Source organism: Camarhynchus parvulus, chromosome 10, assembly GCF_901933205.1.
Source record: "Camarhynchus parvulus chromosome 10, STF_HiC, whole genome shotgun sequence".
Lineage (NCBI taxonomy): Eukaryota > Metazoa > Chordata > Aves > Passeriformes > Thraupidae > Camarhynchus > Camarhynchus parvulus.
In genome coordinates, this window is record NC_044580.1 from 5824838 (window position 1) to 5839653 (window position 14816).

Genomic DNA, 14816 nt, shown 5'->3' on the forward strand with positions numbered 1-14816 from the left:
GACATTGAAGTCAAGAATGCAATCGACCAATACGTTTTAACAATGACATTGTTTCATAAAGCGTTTAAGGAAAGACTGAATGTGGTACATGGAGCCATAGTCCAGTTGACGCGGTGGTCCTCGGTCATAGGTTGGACTCGATGATCTCCGAGGTCTTTTCCACCCCAACTGATTCTGTGGATATTGACACTTCCCAATTGCTCACCGGCCTCAGGTAGGCAGATTGATCACCAGCACAGCAGCAGGAGCTCTAAAGAGCCGTTTGCTCAATTAAAAGGAGCGATGGGAGCAGGAACGCCCCGCACGGCTCCGCACGGCCCCGCAGCCGCGCCGGGCGGGCTCCGCCGGCAGCGGGCGGGGCCGGGGCGGAGCGCGCCACGGCCAAGATGGCGGCGGCGGCCGCCGAGGCGGTGGAGCTGCGGCTGTCGCGGCAGGAGCGGGAGCTGCGCTGGCTGGCAGCGGAGGTCGGCCGGCTGAAGGAGCCGCAGGAGCTGCACTGCCCCGGCAGCGCCAGCCCCGAGCTGCAGCGGCTGCGGGCCGAGAACGAGAAGTTGCGCTACCGCTTGCTGCACCTGCGCCGCAGCCTGGCGGCCGAGCTGGGCCGGGCGGCGCCGGCGCAGCCCCCGGCCGGCGGAGAGGTAGCGCCGGGGCCGGTCGGGGCGGGACGGTGACCCCGGGCGGGCGGGAAGGGAAGGGACGGGACACTCACAGGACCGAGCCGCCTGTGCCCAGGCCGAGCAGAAGCCTGTCGCGGTGTCTGCCCGCAGCACTGGGCAGCGGTCTCTACCCTTGTGCCAAGGCGGCAGGTTCATAGAATGGTTTGTGTTGGGAAGGTCCCTAAAGATCATCTTGTTACAAGCACCTTGTCGTGAGCAGGGACATATTCCACTAGACCAGATTGATTAGAGCCCCATCCAGCCTGGCCTTGAACACTGCTAGGGATGGGCATCCACAGCATCACCAGGCAACCTGTTCGAGGTATCACACGACTGAAAGTTGCTGTGACTGCTCACTGCTCTGGTTGGACCTCCAACGGCCTCTCTGGGGCAATTTTGCTAGGGATAGTTGTAGTAGTAAAATTTGGGAAATTTTATTGAGAGGAGTTTGCTTGGTGAGCAGCATTGCTGTGTCTGCAGAACATCAAAAGGATGCAGTTTAGCTGTACCATGAGAAATCTTTGTACTGAGGACATACCTTATTCCCTGTAATTGCCTTTTTAGCCATATATTATACTGATTTGGTTTGTTTTGATGATTGCTGGGAAAAAAAAGGTCATGGTATAATAGGGGTATACTTTGTATTCTCACTGTTTTCAGAAAGTCTCCAGTGCAAGTCCAGCTGATGCAGTGAATCAAATTAAAGAGGAAAAGAAAAAGGAAAATGAAGCTGTGAACCAACACCAGAATGATGTAAGTGGTTCTTTAATACCACATAGTAACAGGAGTGGTTTTCAGACAGGTTCAGAAAAGGCTCTCAAATCTGGAATACTTTGCTGTATTTTGAAATCCCAGCTTTTGGGAAGAAAGCTTGCTATAGCACAGAGAAAAAAAAACTCATATTATTCAAGAGCTTCATCTTCCATTAGTAGGGTTACTGATAAATTATTAAATCTCTACATTTTATGTAACAAAAGGATTTGGGTTATTGGAAAATAAAGCTCGTGGTTTTGTGGTGCCTAAGGAGGGTGGTGGTTGATGAGCATTCATAATGGTTGAAGGGATATTGGCAGCACTGATGTAGTACAATAGAGCTTAAAAACTCACCTTAGGCTAAAATACAGGAACCTTCATGTGAACTGTCTGGCTTGAATCTGATGCTTTGAATGTAGTGGCAGAAACGAAGGCTTGTTGGAGTGATCCAGATTTATCCAGGACATCTGCCAAATGCAAATTTTGGGTCAGGAATATAAGCTGCTTTCTGAGGTCCAGCTCAGAGACCCATTTAGGCCCAGATTGATGAACGTGCATGGAAAATCAGAAAATCACTCTAAAATAGTCAGTAAGTTGGATGGGACTATCCTGTATATTATTATTTATAAATGCTTTACTGAATTTTAGTGTAAATTGCAGTACAGTTAAATCTTGACAAGTTGGAACCTCTGGGGATGCACCAACACTGTTAATCCTTTTATTCTCTTTGTCTCACAAACGTGTTCGTGATCGAATTTGTCTTACAGCTCCAGTGTGTGCCAAGCTTCATAGAAGACAGACTGAAGCTTTATGAAGCACTGAAAAAAGAACATGATGCTTTGCTAGCTTACAGAGCAGCCAACCAGAGCAAATCTATCAAAATTACTCTGACAGATGGGGAGACACTTGAAGGGGAATCTTGGAAAACCACGCCATATCAATTAGCTGTAGGAATTAGGTAACTGCACATTCAAGGAGTTGTACTTCTATAGTGATAAAACTGTTACTATCATTTGTCTCTTACCTTGTTGTATAAAATATATATCACGATCAGTGGGTGGTGGCTCCCTTAAACTGGTTTGCTTGGAAAGCATTGGCACTTCAGATTCATGTAGTAGAAACAGCTGGTTACAGTTCTGATGCTTGGGATTCTGTGCTGGGATCATAATGCTTCCAATTAATTCTGTGGCACTGCTGGGAATTGAGACATTTTGTGAATTAGCAGAATCAGTGGAACCTGTTGTAAGGAACAGCCTTTCCTCCAGATCCCCAGCACTGAAAAGTGTTAAACAAAACCTCTCAAGACTTTAAGGTTCTAAACCTTAAAAGTAGGCAAGTGTTTAAGAAAACCACAGAAGCAAAAGTTTATGGTCTTCAGGTGCTACAAGATGTGGATGTGATCTTATGGGGTTTAGAAATCTAAAGGCTTTTACAAATCTGAAGCTAAATATTCTTTTCTTTTGTCTCTTCTGTTTCTTCAGTCAAGTGTTGGCTTCAAATGCAGTCATAGCTAAAGTGAATGGTGAACTCTGGGATCTGGACCGTCCGCTGGAGGGAGATTGTACTCTAGAGCTGCTCACCTTTGATAATGAAGAAGCCCAAGCTGTGAGTAAACACTCTGGTTTCTGCTTGATTAAAGAAACTAATAACATAAAATTGGTTGCAGCATTAAGCTTTAAAAATCCCATATTAAAAAACACCACAAAACTATACAAGTAATGTATTTCCAATGATTCAACAAAGATTAGATACTAAGTGCCTGTAGTCTGAGAGTGAGTAAAGTCTTTGTGTTCTTTTCATCCTTCTCTTTTACATAAATAAGTTATTTCTCAAAGGAGTTAGCACAGAAAGCCTTGATTTGTATGTGAACTTGAAGCAGTCTGTGGTTTGGCTCAGTGCATCTGAAGATCAGATGGTAAAAGCAAAGTGAGGCAGTCTCAACTGTTTTCTAAAAACTGTCCAATATTAGACTTGAGCATTAAATAAAATCTACACCCCCTTGTATTGGCACTGTTTATTAGTTCCTTAAGTAGACATTTCTTAGTCAATTAAACTATATGTATACTTAGCAACTTGAATGAGATTTTTCTTTAATGGTATTCAGTCTGAAGCTTATGTTATCTTTATACGCTGAGATTGGACTTCAGTTTTGTCAAAGAATTATTCATGTGGTTAAGCTTGTTGGAGACATTTCAGGAGCCTGTCAAGGCTTTATCTTATAGCAGTACCTCTGAAATAGTCTCAATTAATAAGTCAGAACATCAGACTGGTATTGATCTACTGTGTTGTTGGTTTCCCTCTTCTGACATTTCAGGTAATATAGTTTACAGGCCCATTAATAAATGTACTGAACGTGAACAATGGCAGCCTAATTGGCTACATTGCTTTAGATGTGATTAGTGGTGCATAGACTTCAACTGAAATTAACTTCTAAATAAACAAGGTAAAGTAATTAAGTTGAAGGAATTGTGCAGAGGTAGTCATCCTATTTCAGACTGAAGTATGATGGGCCTTTAGTGCCACATCTGCCATTATCTTTTCATTTTGAAGCATTCTAAATGAGTAATATAAAGTTGTTTTACTTCTCTCAGAATTTGAACAACATTTGTTCCAGTCTGTGTCCTACCTGCAGATCTCTCTAGTTTTGTATTTCCTTTTTAGTTACACAGTGCCATTGACCTCATGGTTTGCTCAGCTGACTTCATTTACAGGTTTATTGGCATTCAAGTGCTCACATTCTTGGAGAGGCCATGGAAGGACATTTTGGGGGCTGCTTATGCTACGGACCACCCGTTGAGAATGGATTTTATTATGACATGTATATTGAAGACAGGTAAAATCACAGTGTCTTAGAACTTTAACACTCCTATTAAAGATTAGTACTAGAATTATTTTGTTTGTTTCTGCATGTTAAAAGTATAATTCTGACTCTAATATGATTTGAAACATAGTCTTCTGTATATACAGTTCAGTTGAGTCTGTGTATATATTTAAATTCAGAAGCAGTGTTCAGACACCTGCTCTGTAAGAGATGAAGCTGTTCTGTGGAAAAAATGCAGAGTGTTTGGGTTGAACTTTCTGAAGTTCCTGTGAGGCAAAGGGGATGGTTTCCTTGAAGAGTCATCCATATTTGGTTTCCAGGGGCCATAGTCATTTGTAGAAAGGGCACAAATGCATGTAACTTGTCTAGGTGTTTACTACTTTTCTAATCCTTGTGCACAGCTTTACAATTCTGTTCTTTCCTTGCTTATCCTTCTGTAGGCAGGGAGAATACTGAATCTGCATAAGCTGATAAACTGGCTCTTGTGGCTGGGCTGAGCCTTTTTGACCCTTGGTTTGTTTTTTTTCTTAAATCATATGTATATTTTGAGCTATAGGTCTTCCAGATATTTAATCATGTCAAAGACTGTTCCAGACATTCAAAGGAATTATTTCAATGGGTTTTTTCAGAGTGATACTATCTGTGTTTCTGGGTTTAGAAAATACAGCTGATTGTAAGTAACTAAGGCAAAAAATACAGTGACAAATCACAACACATTCCATGTTTTTCAAATTAAACCATTAGAAAAATGGGAGTATCAAAATGATTAATTTATATTTCTTTTGCTTGTGTCTTTTTATCTAGAAGTGTATCTAGTACTGAATTCCCACTACTAGAGAACCATTGTAAAAATATCATAAAAGAGAAACAGGCTTTTGAAAGGCTGGAAGTCAAAAAGGAGATCCTGTTAGACATGTTTAAGGTAACTCTTTAGAGTGGCTGTGGATCTGACGTGGAGTTTTTTTTTGTTGTTGATTTGTTGTTTTGTTTTGTTTGGTGGGTTTTTTGTTTGTATTGGGGTTTTTTTGGTTTTTTTTAGTTAGAAGTATCTTTTACTGGTGCACTTGTAATATAAAAATGTAGTTTTTGAAGAGAATTTTATTATCCATTTTGTTAACGTTTCTGGCTTTTCATGCTTCCACACACAGTATAATAAGTTTAAGTGTCGTATCCTTAATGAGAAGGTGAAGACACCAACTACCACAGTATACAGGTAAAGGAATATACTTGAACTGAAAGAATAATTTGGGATTTTTTTTATTCTGAGTTCTGAATTCTTGTGTGATTGGGACTTAAGCTTGCAATTAATATTGCTACATAGGTAGAATGAGATTTTCTTTCTCTGCTGGGACAGATTAGGTCTCAGTTTGTGGACAAATGTCAAATTCAGTTTTTATTCACTCTGGTTTCAGCAGACTGATTAAAGTAAGTTGCCATCTCTGACATTGTCTTGCTGCATAATGACTAAAGCTCTCTCTAGCTCAGTGTGGGGTGAAGAACCTGCTCATTCAGTTACTTGTTAGTTGGTTGGAAAATGGCAACATCATTTTCTGTTTGATGTGCATGCTTTAAAATTTCCTGGCCAACTTGAACAAGTTCACATAAGGAACTGTATGAATTGGCAAATGTGTTATGATGCTCTTGAAAATGGATCAGTTGTGCTGAGCATTTACTGAGTGAATATTCCTCTTCAGGTAGAAGGCACAGTTGCATTTAAGGTGCACTGAATTTGCTTCATGCTGCATATTTATATTTGCTGGCATGTTTGAATGAGTCAAACATGAGCTTGTGTGCCATTAGTGAATGTATTGAAAAATGTTGGGTTGCTGGGAAATGAACACTCTTTTTGTTTTGGCATATAGATGTGGTCCATTGATTGATCTCTGCAAGGGACCACATGTGAGACACACTGGAAAAATTAAGGCCCTTAAAATAGTTAAGGTAAGTTTAAATTAACTGTGCATCAAAACTGAAATAAATGGTCCATTGATTTATTTATATATTTATTTTTCCTGAGCTGACTGTACTAGGATTGGTCCTTTGTATTGTTTTCTTTGCTTACTGTAGAATAGTTCTTCATTTCTTTTCCAGTTCCCATTGTACAACTAGAACTACTGACTTTAATTGTTGATCTGTGTCTGACATTTACTGATTCTTGGCTAAGGCAGTAGTACCTCAGTGAAAGTTACCAGCATGTTTTTTATCAGAGTATTAGTGTAGTAACCTGCTCATTTAAACTGATGAAGAGCACTGCAAAACTACTCTAGCTAGTGGTGACCAGATGAGCTGTGGAACCAATTCTGCCATGCACAGGAGAGAAGAGCAGCCTAAGCCCCTGTGGCAGGACTGTGCCGCTATCTCCCATCAGCACTGCACTTCACAGGACAAGGGTCCTGCTTAGTCTGACTACAAGGGGGTGTACATGCTCTGTTCTGCAGTAAGTTCACATTAAGTACTCACTGGGTCAGAAAATAGTATTTTGACCTTGTCAGGTACAGGAGATTTTCAGGTACAGGAGATAAAGTGGACCTTAGCAGGTCTGCAAGTGCTGCTGTTACAAAATGGCATTGCTTCCAGGGAAGCCAGAGACAGTGTTTGCAGAGGCCTCTGAATGTACGGTGTATACTCACAGATCCTACTTTTGGTAACCTTATTAGTCTGAGCTCTTTGGAACATTCATCATTGTGGCTTTTCCTGGCTTCCAAACTGAAGTGTATGGAACTCCTGAGTTCCAGGGATTGAGTGGGTAGAGGGTTAAAACTGCTCAGATTTAACTGAGAATTAGGTTTGGTTTGCCTTTCTTGTTTTCTTACTGCATTATGCTTTCAATGTAAACAACTCCTGCCTTTTTAAAAGCCATAACATGAAATAATAAAATATGCCATGATGTGAGTTAAAACAAGGTCCCTAAGCAGAATAAAATAGGATTTGACCTGTCACTTCTGCTTGTCTTCCATGTTAGTATGCTGACTAAAAGGCACTGCAAGTCTCTTTGTATTACAAACAAATGCTGAAGGACTGCATATAATTCTTTTCCCAAGGAAAAATGCAATAATGTTCGAATGGGTTAGTGTTTATCCCTCTTCCCCTGATATTATCCTAAAGTATGGATTTTGTGTATCAGAGTTCCTCTACATATTGGGAAGGAAAATCTGACATGGAAACTCTGCAGAGAATATATGGAATATCCTTTCCTGATAACAAAATGATGAAGGAGTGGGAAAAAGTCCAGGAAGAAGCCAAAAACCGGGATCATAGGAAAATTGGAAAGGTACACTGTTCCACTGTCTACTTCTTTTATATTTCTATTATAGAAATTATTCTCTTCCCATGTATTTTAGTTTTGGTTTGATTTTTTGTTGTTGTTTTTTGACACTTTTAAGGGGAGCCAGTCCCATGTGCTTCTTGGTGTTACTTATATTTTAAAATTTTAGTTCTACAAACTCATCATTTGCATATGAGCATTAAACTAATGTTGGGAAGAAGTTAATGGCTTTAGTCCCTTAGTTTAGGGATATAAACCTGAAACCTATTAATGTAGAGTCTTTGCAGATACTACCTAAACCACTCTGTTTTTCACAGAAGATAATTAATTTGGGAATTGTGGAAAGAACATGGTTTGATCATTCTTTATAATAGGTGTAAATCTGGGGAAATGTGTGTTTATATGGTCAAAGAATCAAATGGAATTTGGTGTTCTTACAAATCTCTAAGAGTAAGAACTGCAGATCAATTAACTGGTCTTGCTGAGAACTTGTAGACCATAAATCATCTTGTTGCAGTAATAGTCCATCTTTACAAGCAGTGTCTTGATGTGTGTGAAGTAGTTGCATTCTGCAATTCTCTCTGAATTGCTGTTAGAACATTCTGGTTTTGATTTACCTAGGAGCAAGAACTCTTCTTCTTTCATGATTTGAGTCCTGGAAGCTGCTTTTTCCTCCCTAGAGGTGCCTTTCTTTATAACACTCTTGTGGATTTCATACGGGTGAGTATAAACTGATGTTACTGATAGAAGTCCTAACAACTTTATTGTCATTTGCTGATCTTAAATGATAGGCCATTCATAGTGCTGAGCTAGCCACAGAAAGAGAAGTATCTATGTATGTAAACATATACAAGATTTTTGCAAGGATTATACAAATTTAACTTTTTTCAAAATAAGGCAGAGGGAAGCTGTGTTTTTCCAGCTGTGCAAAGTCTACATGTGCAATAGTCCTATTGTGTCCCTGTAAATTGCCATCATAATACCACAGTTGAAAAGAATCAAGCTTTTGCTTGTCAAAAGCTCTCTCACCTTTTCAATGTTGCATTTGTTCTCTAGGGGGAATATCGCAGGCGTAATTTCACTGAAGTTGTGTCTCCGAATGTCTTCAACAGTAAACTCTGGGAAGCTTCAGGACACTGGCAGCACTACAGTGAAAATATGTTCTCATTTGAGATTGAGAAGGAAACCTTTGCCCTTAAACCCATGAATTGTCCAGGACATTGGTTTGTACTCTCAACTGGAAAATTTCTTATTTTATGTCATTTATCCTTTTTGGGGCTGAGGAGAAATAAAAGGAGTATTAATACACACAGTCATGTATGTTTATGATAGACTGTGTCCAGAGAGCTTCTCTGACAGTGCCCCAAAGCAGACCTTTGCAGTATGTCTGCACTGAGCTGGGTTGGTGCATGCTAATACTAGTCTGTAGCACTAGTAAATACCAATTCTGTTGGATAGAGGTGGGCATCAGATGTGATGGTCCAAAAAGGATACAGATTAACCAGTCTCAATTTACTCTTGCAGTGTTTTTTTCCTCAGTGATCTTCAGCAGTACACTGAGTGGTGTGCTTCTTCTGTGTGCCTGTCTTTCAGGATGTAGACACTCTGAATGAGTAAATACTTAAAAATGTGATTACTGTCTGTACTGAGCTTGGTTTATTTCTGTGTTGTCCTAAATCTCCTGTAAGAAGGATAAAAGGAAGGTTCTTCAATGTTCCTTTTAGCTTGATGTTTGCCCATCGTCCCCGATCCTGGAGGGAATTGCCTCTTAGACTTGCAGATTTTGGAGTTCTTCACCGAAATGAGCTCTCGGGCACTTTGAGTGGCTTGACTCGTGTAAGGCGTTTCCAACAAGATGATGCTCACATCTTTTGCACAATGGAACAGGTAAAAAAAAAAGGCACCTTCCACATCCCCACCAGTCAACCAAAAAAACCCTTCCCTCTCCCAGTGCAAACTAACAGTAAACAAGAAAAAAATTCCTGAAGTATTTCAACTCTTGATTCTTCCATTGTATAGCATAAAGCTGCTTTTGATAGTTTTTTTCTAGGTGCTTCATTTTATTTAGAAAGATGCATTGAGCAACTAAACCCCAGAAAGTAAGATTTGTTGCATTTTCCATCTCCCTCTGCAAAAAAAAAGCAGTTGATCGCATTGTTTTCTATAGTACTGCTGAATAAAACCTTAATTTTGTCAGTAATGCCATAGACTTTAGTGGAACTACATGTAAAAATTGATGTTCTTTAATTCAGGATACAATTTGACTCCAGAACCTCATGCTTAACAAAAATACCACTTTTCTTGCCATGCTTTGAAGCCACAACACCTCAGATCTCTCTTTGCCCGTTAAATGGAGTTGGATTTCTTGGATGTAATTTTCAAGTGATTTTTAATTCTTTCTTATTTAATGGACTCTTATGTTCTTGTTATGAGGAATTCAGTAGATTCAATTGCATTTTTATGTGAGTTAATTTTAACGTATTTAATATGTTTTATGTTTAAGATTGAAGAAGAAATTAAGGACTGTCTTGATTTCTTGAAGTCAGTGTATGCTGTCTTTGGCTTTACCTTTCAACTACATCTTTCTACAAGACCAGAAAATTATCTTGGAGATTTAGAGATCTGGGATCATGCAGAAAAGGTAATTAATTTAGAAGCAAACAAACAAACCCCTTAATATTTGTACTTGAGATAGATATTTAACTGACTTCTACCATGCTACATGGGGAAATTGCTTAAATCACATGCTAAATACTGCCCTTGGTGGAAATTCTTGTAGGAAAACATCACATTAAATCTGAAGTTTCTATAGAAAATCAGAACTTTCAGATTCTTACTTAGCCCCTTACCTTGAACTAGTTAAATTTCTATTAATATTTTTCTGATTAATCAGAAAAAAATATTATAGAATTTTATATATAAATTTTTCTATATAAATTATATATATTTATAATTATAAAAATTATATTTATACAAGGAACCACTATTTCCACATTATTTATCATAAACGAGCAAATGCTTGAACAATAGAGGTTGTGCTGCCTTTTCACTCCTTTTGAATTTCAAAGGCAGTTGCTTTGGCTTCCAGTAATGAGAGGCCTTTCTATACTTGTTTTAATTACTCTCTCATTATTATGATCAGCAACTTCAGAATAGCTTGAATAACTTTGGAGAGCAATGGAGTTTGAATCCAGGAGATGGAGCATTTTATGGTCCTAAGGTTAGTGACTCAGCATTTCAGTATAACTTTGGGATGGACAGAAATGCAGATGTTCTGCAGGCAAACTATATTTAGTAACTGTGTAATTTTGCTTCACAGATTGATATTAAAATCAAAGATGCAATTGGTAGGTACCATCAATGTGCCACGATCCAGCTTGACTTCCAGCTACCCATTCGGTTTAATCTTACTTACGTTGGGTGAGTGGTTAAGCTGAATATCTTCCTTTTTAAAATGAAATTAAACAATAGCTTTCATGATCTGTAATTCCCATTATGTACTAATGCTATATTGCTCATTTAACAAATTATTAACTTGTAAATCAGTCAGCTGGTAGGCAGAGCAAACACCCCCAGTGGGTAGAGGAGTGAGTCATGAACTTGAAGATATTTTTTCAATGTAATGATAGCTCACTTTAATTGTAAATGCAGGAAAATCTCATTTTCTGTCTTGTCTGCCAGTTTTGAAGACAATTGATCATAAGTAATGCTAAAAACCCCTCAGCTGAGTCAGTTTTCTTTTTCAGCCTAGTCATTGTGTCTCCTTGGAAGACACAGCACACAAATTCAAACATGCCGTAAGGAGCAAGTATGTTTGTACTAAGTGGTTCTTTATTTTTATCAGATTAAATTAGTTAACTTTGAACATAAACCAAGTGCAAACAGCTTTTAGTGAAAATCTGTCTGGTTTCCAGCTAGGCCCACTGAGCAAATTAATTTTAATGCCACATTGACTTGAGTACTCATTTTGTGGGTTGTATTTTTGCAAATCTGTGTTTCAGTTTTGCATATTTTGAAGATGGGGAAGATGGATAAGAATTTGTAATTTTTTGGTCCTGTGGCATATTCTACTGTAGATGTTATAGTTTTTATGGTAGGTGATAATATTATTATGAACTGGCTTTTTTTTAAAGCCAGTTTTTTTTAAATTTCAGGATTGTAATTTAAGTGAAGTAATGAAAAGTAAGGGCAGGTAAGTTCCTGTGCAACAAAATAAAAGCAAGTCCTGATGGAAAGAGAGTGCAAGGAAGTACATAAAATATTGAAATGCACAAAAATGGTGCTGAGTCAGTCAAGTGTCTTCTTAAGTTTAAGAGTGTGTCTCTGCCACTAGCTGCAGGCGTGATTATTTTAAATTAGAATTTCTTTAAAAGGCCAGCTGACTTGAAGTACATTTTTAATAAAACCAGTAGGCTTTTCATAAGTATAACTAACTAAAATTTGTCTTTATGTTAAAAGTAGAATCAAAAATATTAGTAAGATTACATGTGTGTGAGCTGAGATAACTTTATTTTTAAACAAAAACCTTCATTTTTTTTTCAGTAAGGATGGTGATGACAAGAAAAGGCCAGTGATTATTCACAGAGCTATTTTGGGATCTGTGGAGAGAATGATTGCTATTCTAGCAGAAAATTATGGAGGAAAATGGTATGTGGAAATCTAAGACTTTAACAGTTCTAACAAATGGAATTCTAAGAAGACTTTGACTATGTAGAAACTGTATGTCCTTCCTATTGTCCCATATATTATAATGCAAAAATAATACCCCTAAAATTTTCTCAAAATTTGTAAGATTACAAGAAAAGTCTGGTTTTCTGGTCTAAGTTGTATGATATCCATACAATTTCATGAGACTGCAGAAAAAAAGAAAAATAATGCAAAAATAGGAATTGTAATTGAATGTGTAAGTCCTGCATTATTCTTGTTCCTTTTTTCTTAAAAATTGTGCTTTTGTACCAGCAGTGTGTCAGATGTATGTAAAGCAGTTATTTGTGTATACACAGGCATTAAGTAATCGTAAAATGTGAAATATTTTTGTACTTCTAAGATTGATCATTTTATCTTGGATAAGATCTGGAAATATTTCTTTGTGAATGTATTTAAATTACTAAGGAAGAGTTAATTCTTATTTTCAGTCACCTGACTGTCCACCTTCACTGTAAAGTAATAGATAAGAGTGAAAATTATGCAGAAAAAATTCTGTTTAAAGTTGTGAAGTCATCTAGGAAGAAAACAGAAGGTCCAACTTCCCCATATGTCATTTTACTGGAATCAGTCTATTTGCTATTTTGTATGAACTTGAAATGAGGGAGATAATACACTATCCAACATCCTTAGCTAATGTAAATAATTCTGTACAGAAATTATTATTGTGGAACATGACTGTGGCTGTGAGTGGAAATGTAAAATGCACCTTTGTTTCCTGTCTGTCCTGTGCTGGCCAGGCCGTTCTGGCTGTCTCCACGGCAGGTGATGGTTGTGCCTGTGGGCCCCACCTCGGAGCAATACGCGCAGCAGGTGAGAGGACAGCTTGTCTCCTTGTGGCAGCAGGCAGATTTCAGAGATCCTTCATGCTCGTCCTAGAACAGGGAATTAATGCTTGATAACTCTGGAGACATGGTGGGGGGAGAGGTAAATTTTTCAATATACAAGTTTCTGTCCAAAATTTGTATATGTCTTGAGTAGGGGGTATGCAATTTTAAGTATTTTGGGTTCTTTAATTATGTACATACTTCTATAATTATTCAAGGACAAAGCATCCTGGATAGCAAACCTTATATAACCAATGCTTCATTACAGCACTCTCAGCTCTAAGTAGGCAGAGCCAGTTTCTTCCATTTCCCACCATGTGTATTCTTGACTACATCCCTTTTGAACCATCGTTGGTTTTACCCCTGACCCATGCTTTCCTTTTAATGCAAGAATAAGTGTGTTTGTTCCTACTCCTCTTACTCCTTTCTCAGACTGAGGACATGTTTTTGACGTGCAGTAGCAGAGCAGCACGTGTTTGATATAGATGTTATCCTGTATTGTCTCCCAGCTGAGGTGCTGCTGTGTTTGCAGGTTTCTTCAAATAACTTCATTGAAATCCTTATAATCATCCACAAGAACAAAATTATGCATGTGCATGAATTAATTATTGGGAGACATCAATAATTGCAGCATTTACAAATGTATGTTGTAAACTATATAGTAATACCAAGAGGGTTTTGGTTTCTTTGGGTTTTTTTAGGTTTGCAACCAGTTTTTTGAAGCAGGATTTATGTCGGATGTGGATCTAGATCAAAGTTGCACATTAAACAAGAAAATTAGAAATGCACAGCTGGCTCAGTATAACTTCATTTTAGGTAATTGCAGCATCTTACATTTCTGAATATCATTTAAGTTCTAATGTTGGACAAAGTTTGTTCTAGGCTCATTTTCTAATGTAGATTGTGCAATATTTTGTGCTATGTCTTGCAGTGGTTGGAGAAAAGGAGAAAGCAAATAATGCTGTCAATGTGCGAACCAGAGACAACAAAGTTCATGGAGAGATTTCAATATCTTCTACTATTGAAAAACTCAAGAAATTTAAGACTTCACAAATTGCAAATGCAGAAGAAGAATTCTGATGTTGCTGCTAGGAAAAAAAAATATTAGCTGCCTATGTGAAATGTTTGTTTCTTCCTGCACAGCAGTGATGCTCATCTGAGAGAATTTTCAGTTAATGGATACACAAAATAAGCAAATGGAGCCCTGTTGGTGCTCCAGGAAAAGCATGAGAGGACAGATGCACCTGCCAACTCCTTTAACAATCGCATGGGTTGCCTGAATTGCAGAATGCTTATTTAGAAAGTCCTACACCTCTGATGTGGTGGGTTTGCTGTGGAAATAAGTCAGGGCTGTACCATGGTGGGGATCAGAAGGCTGGGAAGGACAGGGGAGATGCTGGGGGTGCTGAGCTCCCTCAGTCACGGAGCAGGTACCTGGCTGTGACCTGGCATCCTGAGCCTGGCAGTGCACAGGTGCCTCAGGAGCAGTTTGCGTTAGGTTTTTTTCTAGCTCCAGATGGTAACAAAAATTTGGGGGACTGGGGGTGGAATTGAATAGCTTGGTTGTTTCAGAATGTGTGTTCAGAGACTATGAATGCACTGGAGTCTTTGTTGGAAGTCTCAGTGTAACAAGGCACTTGTGGAGTTGGTGTGATGACTGGTTGCTGTGATGGTGGTTGCCAAGAATGCAGTTCAATTACTGTAACTTTGTGTGAAGTGTTTTATGTTTTTCCCTCTGTTTGCTGTTGTTTTGGCTTTTTACTAAAACAAAAAGAAAAACACTTTGAAAA

At 38.6% G+C, this 14816-nt stretch overlaps 1 protein-coding gene across 1 annotated transcript; it reads left to right on the forward strand.

Annotated features, from left to right (window-relative positions):
• Positions 1-380: 380 nt before the first annotated feature.
• On the forward strand, positions 381-14816 carry LOC115907598 (threonine--tRNA ligase, cytoplasmic-like). The gene is made up of 19 exons (XM_030955578.1): positions 381-638; positions 1317-1409; positions 2177-2367; positions 2891-3014; positions 4121-4242; positions 5035-5152; positions 5379-5443; positions 6093-6171; positions 7355-7501; positions 8117-8215; positions 8552-8718; positions 9220-9382; positions 9999-10136; positions 10638-10715; positions 10815-10915; positions 12038-12142; positions 12940-13012; positions 13728-13842; positions 13958-14816. Exons 1-19 carry the CDS (start codon positions 387-389, stop codon positions 14104-14106), a joined length of 2379 nt encoding a protein of 792 aa, XP_030811438.1. The 5' UTR covers positions 381-386; the 3' UTR covers positions 14107-14816.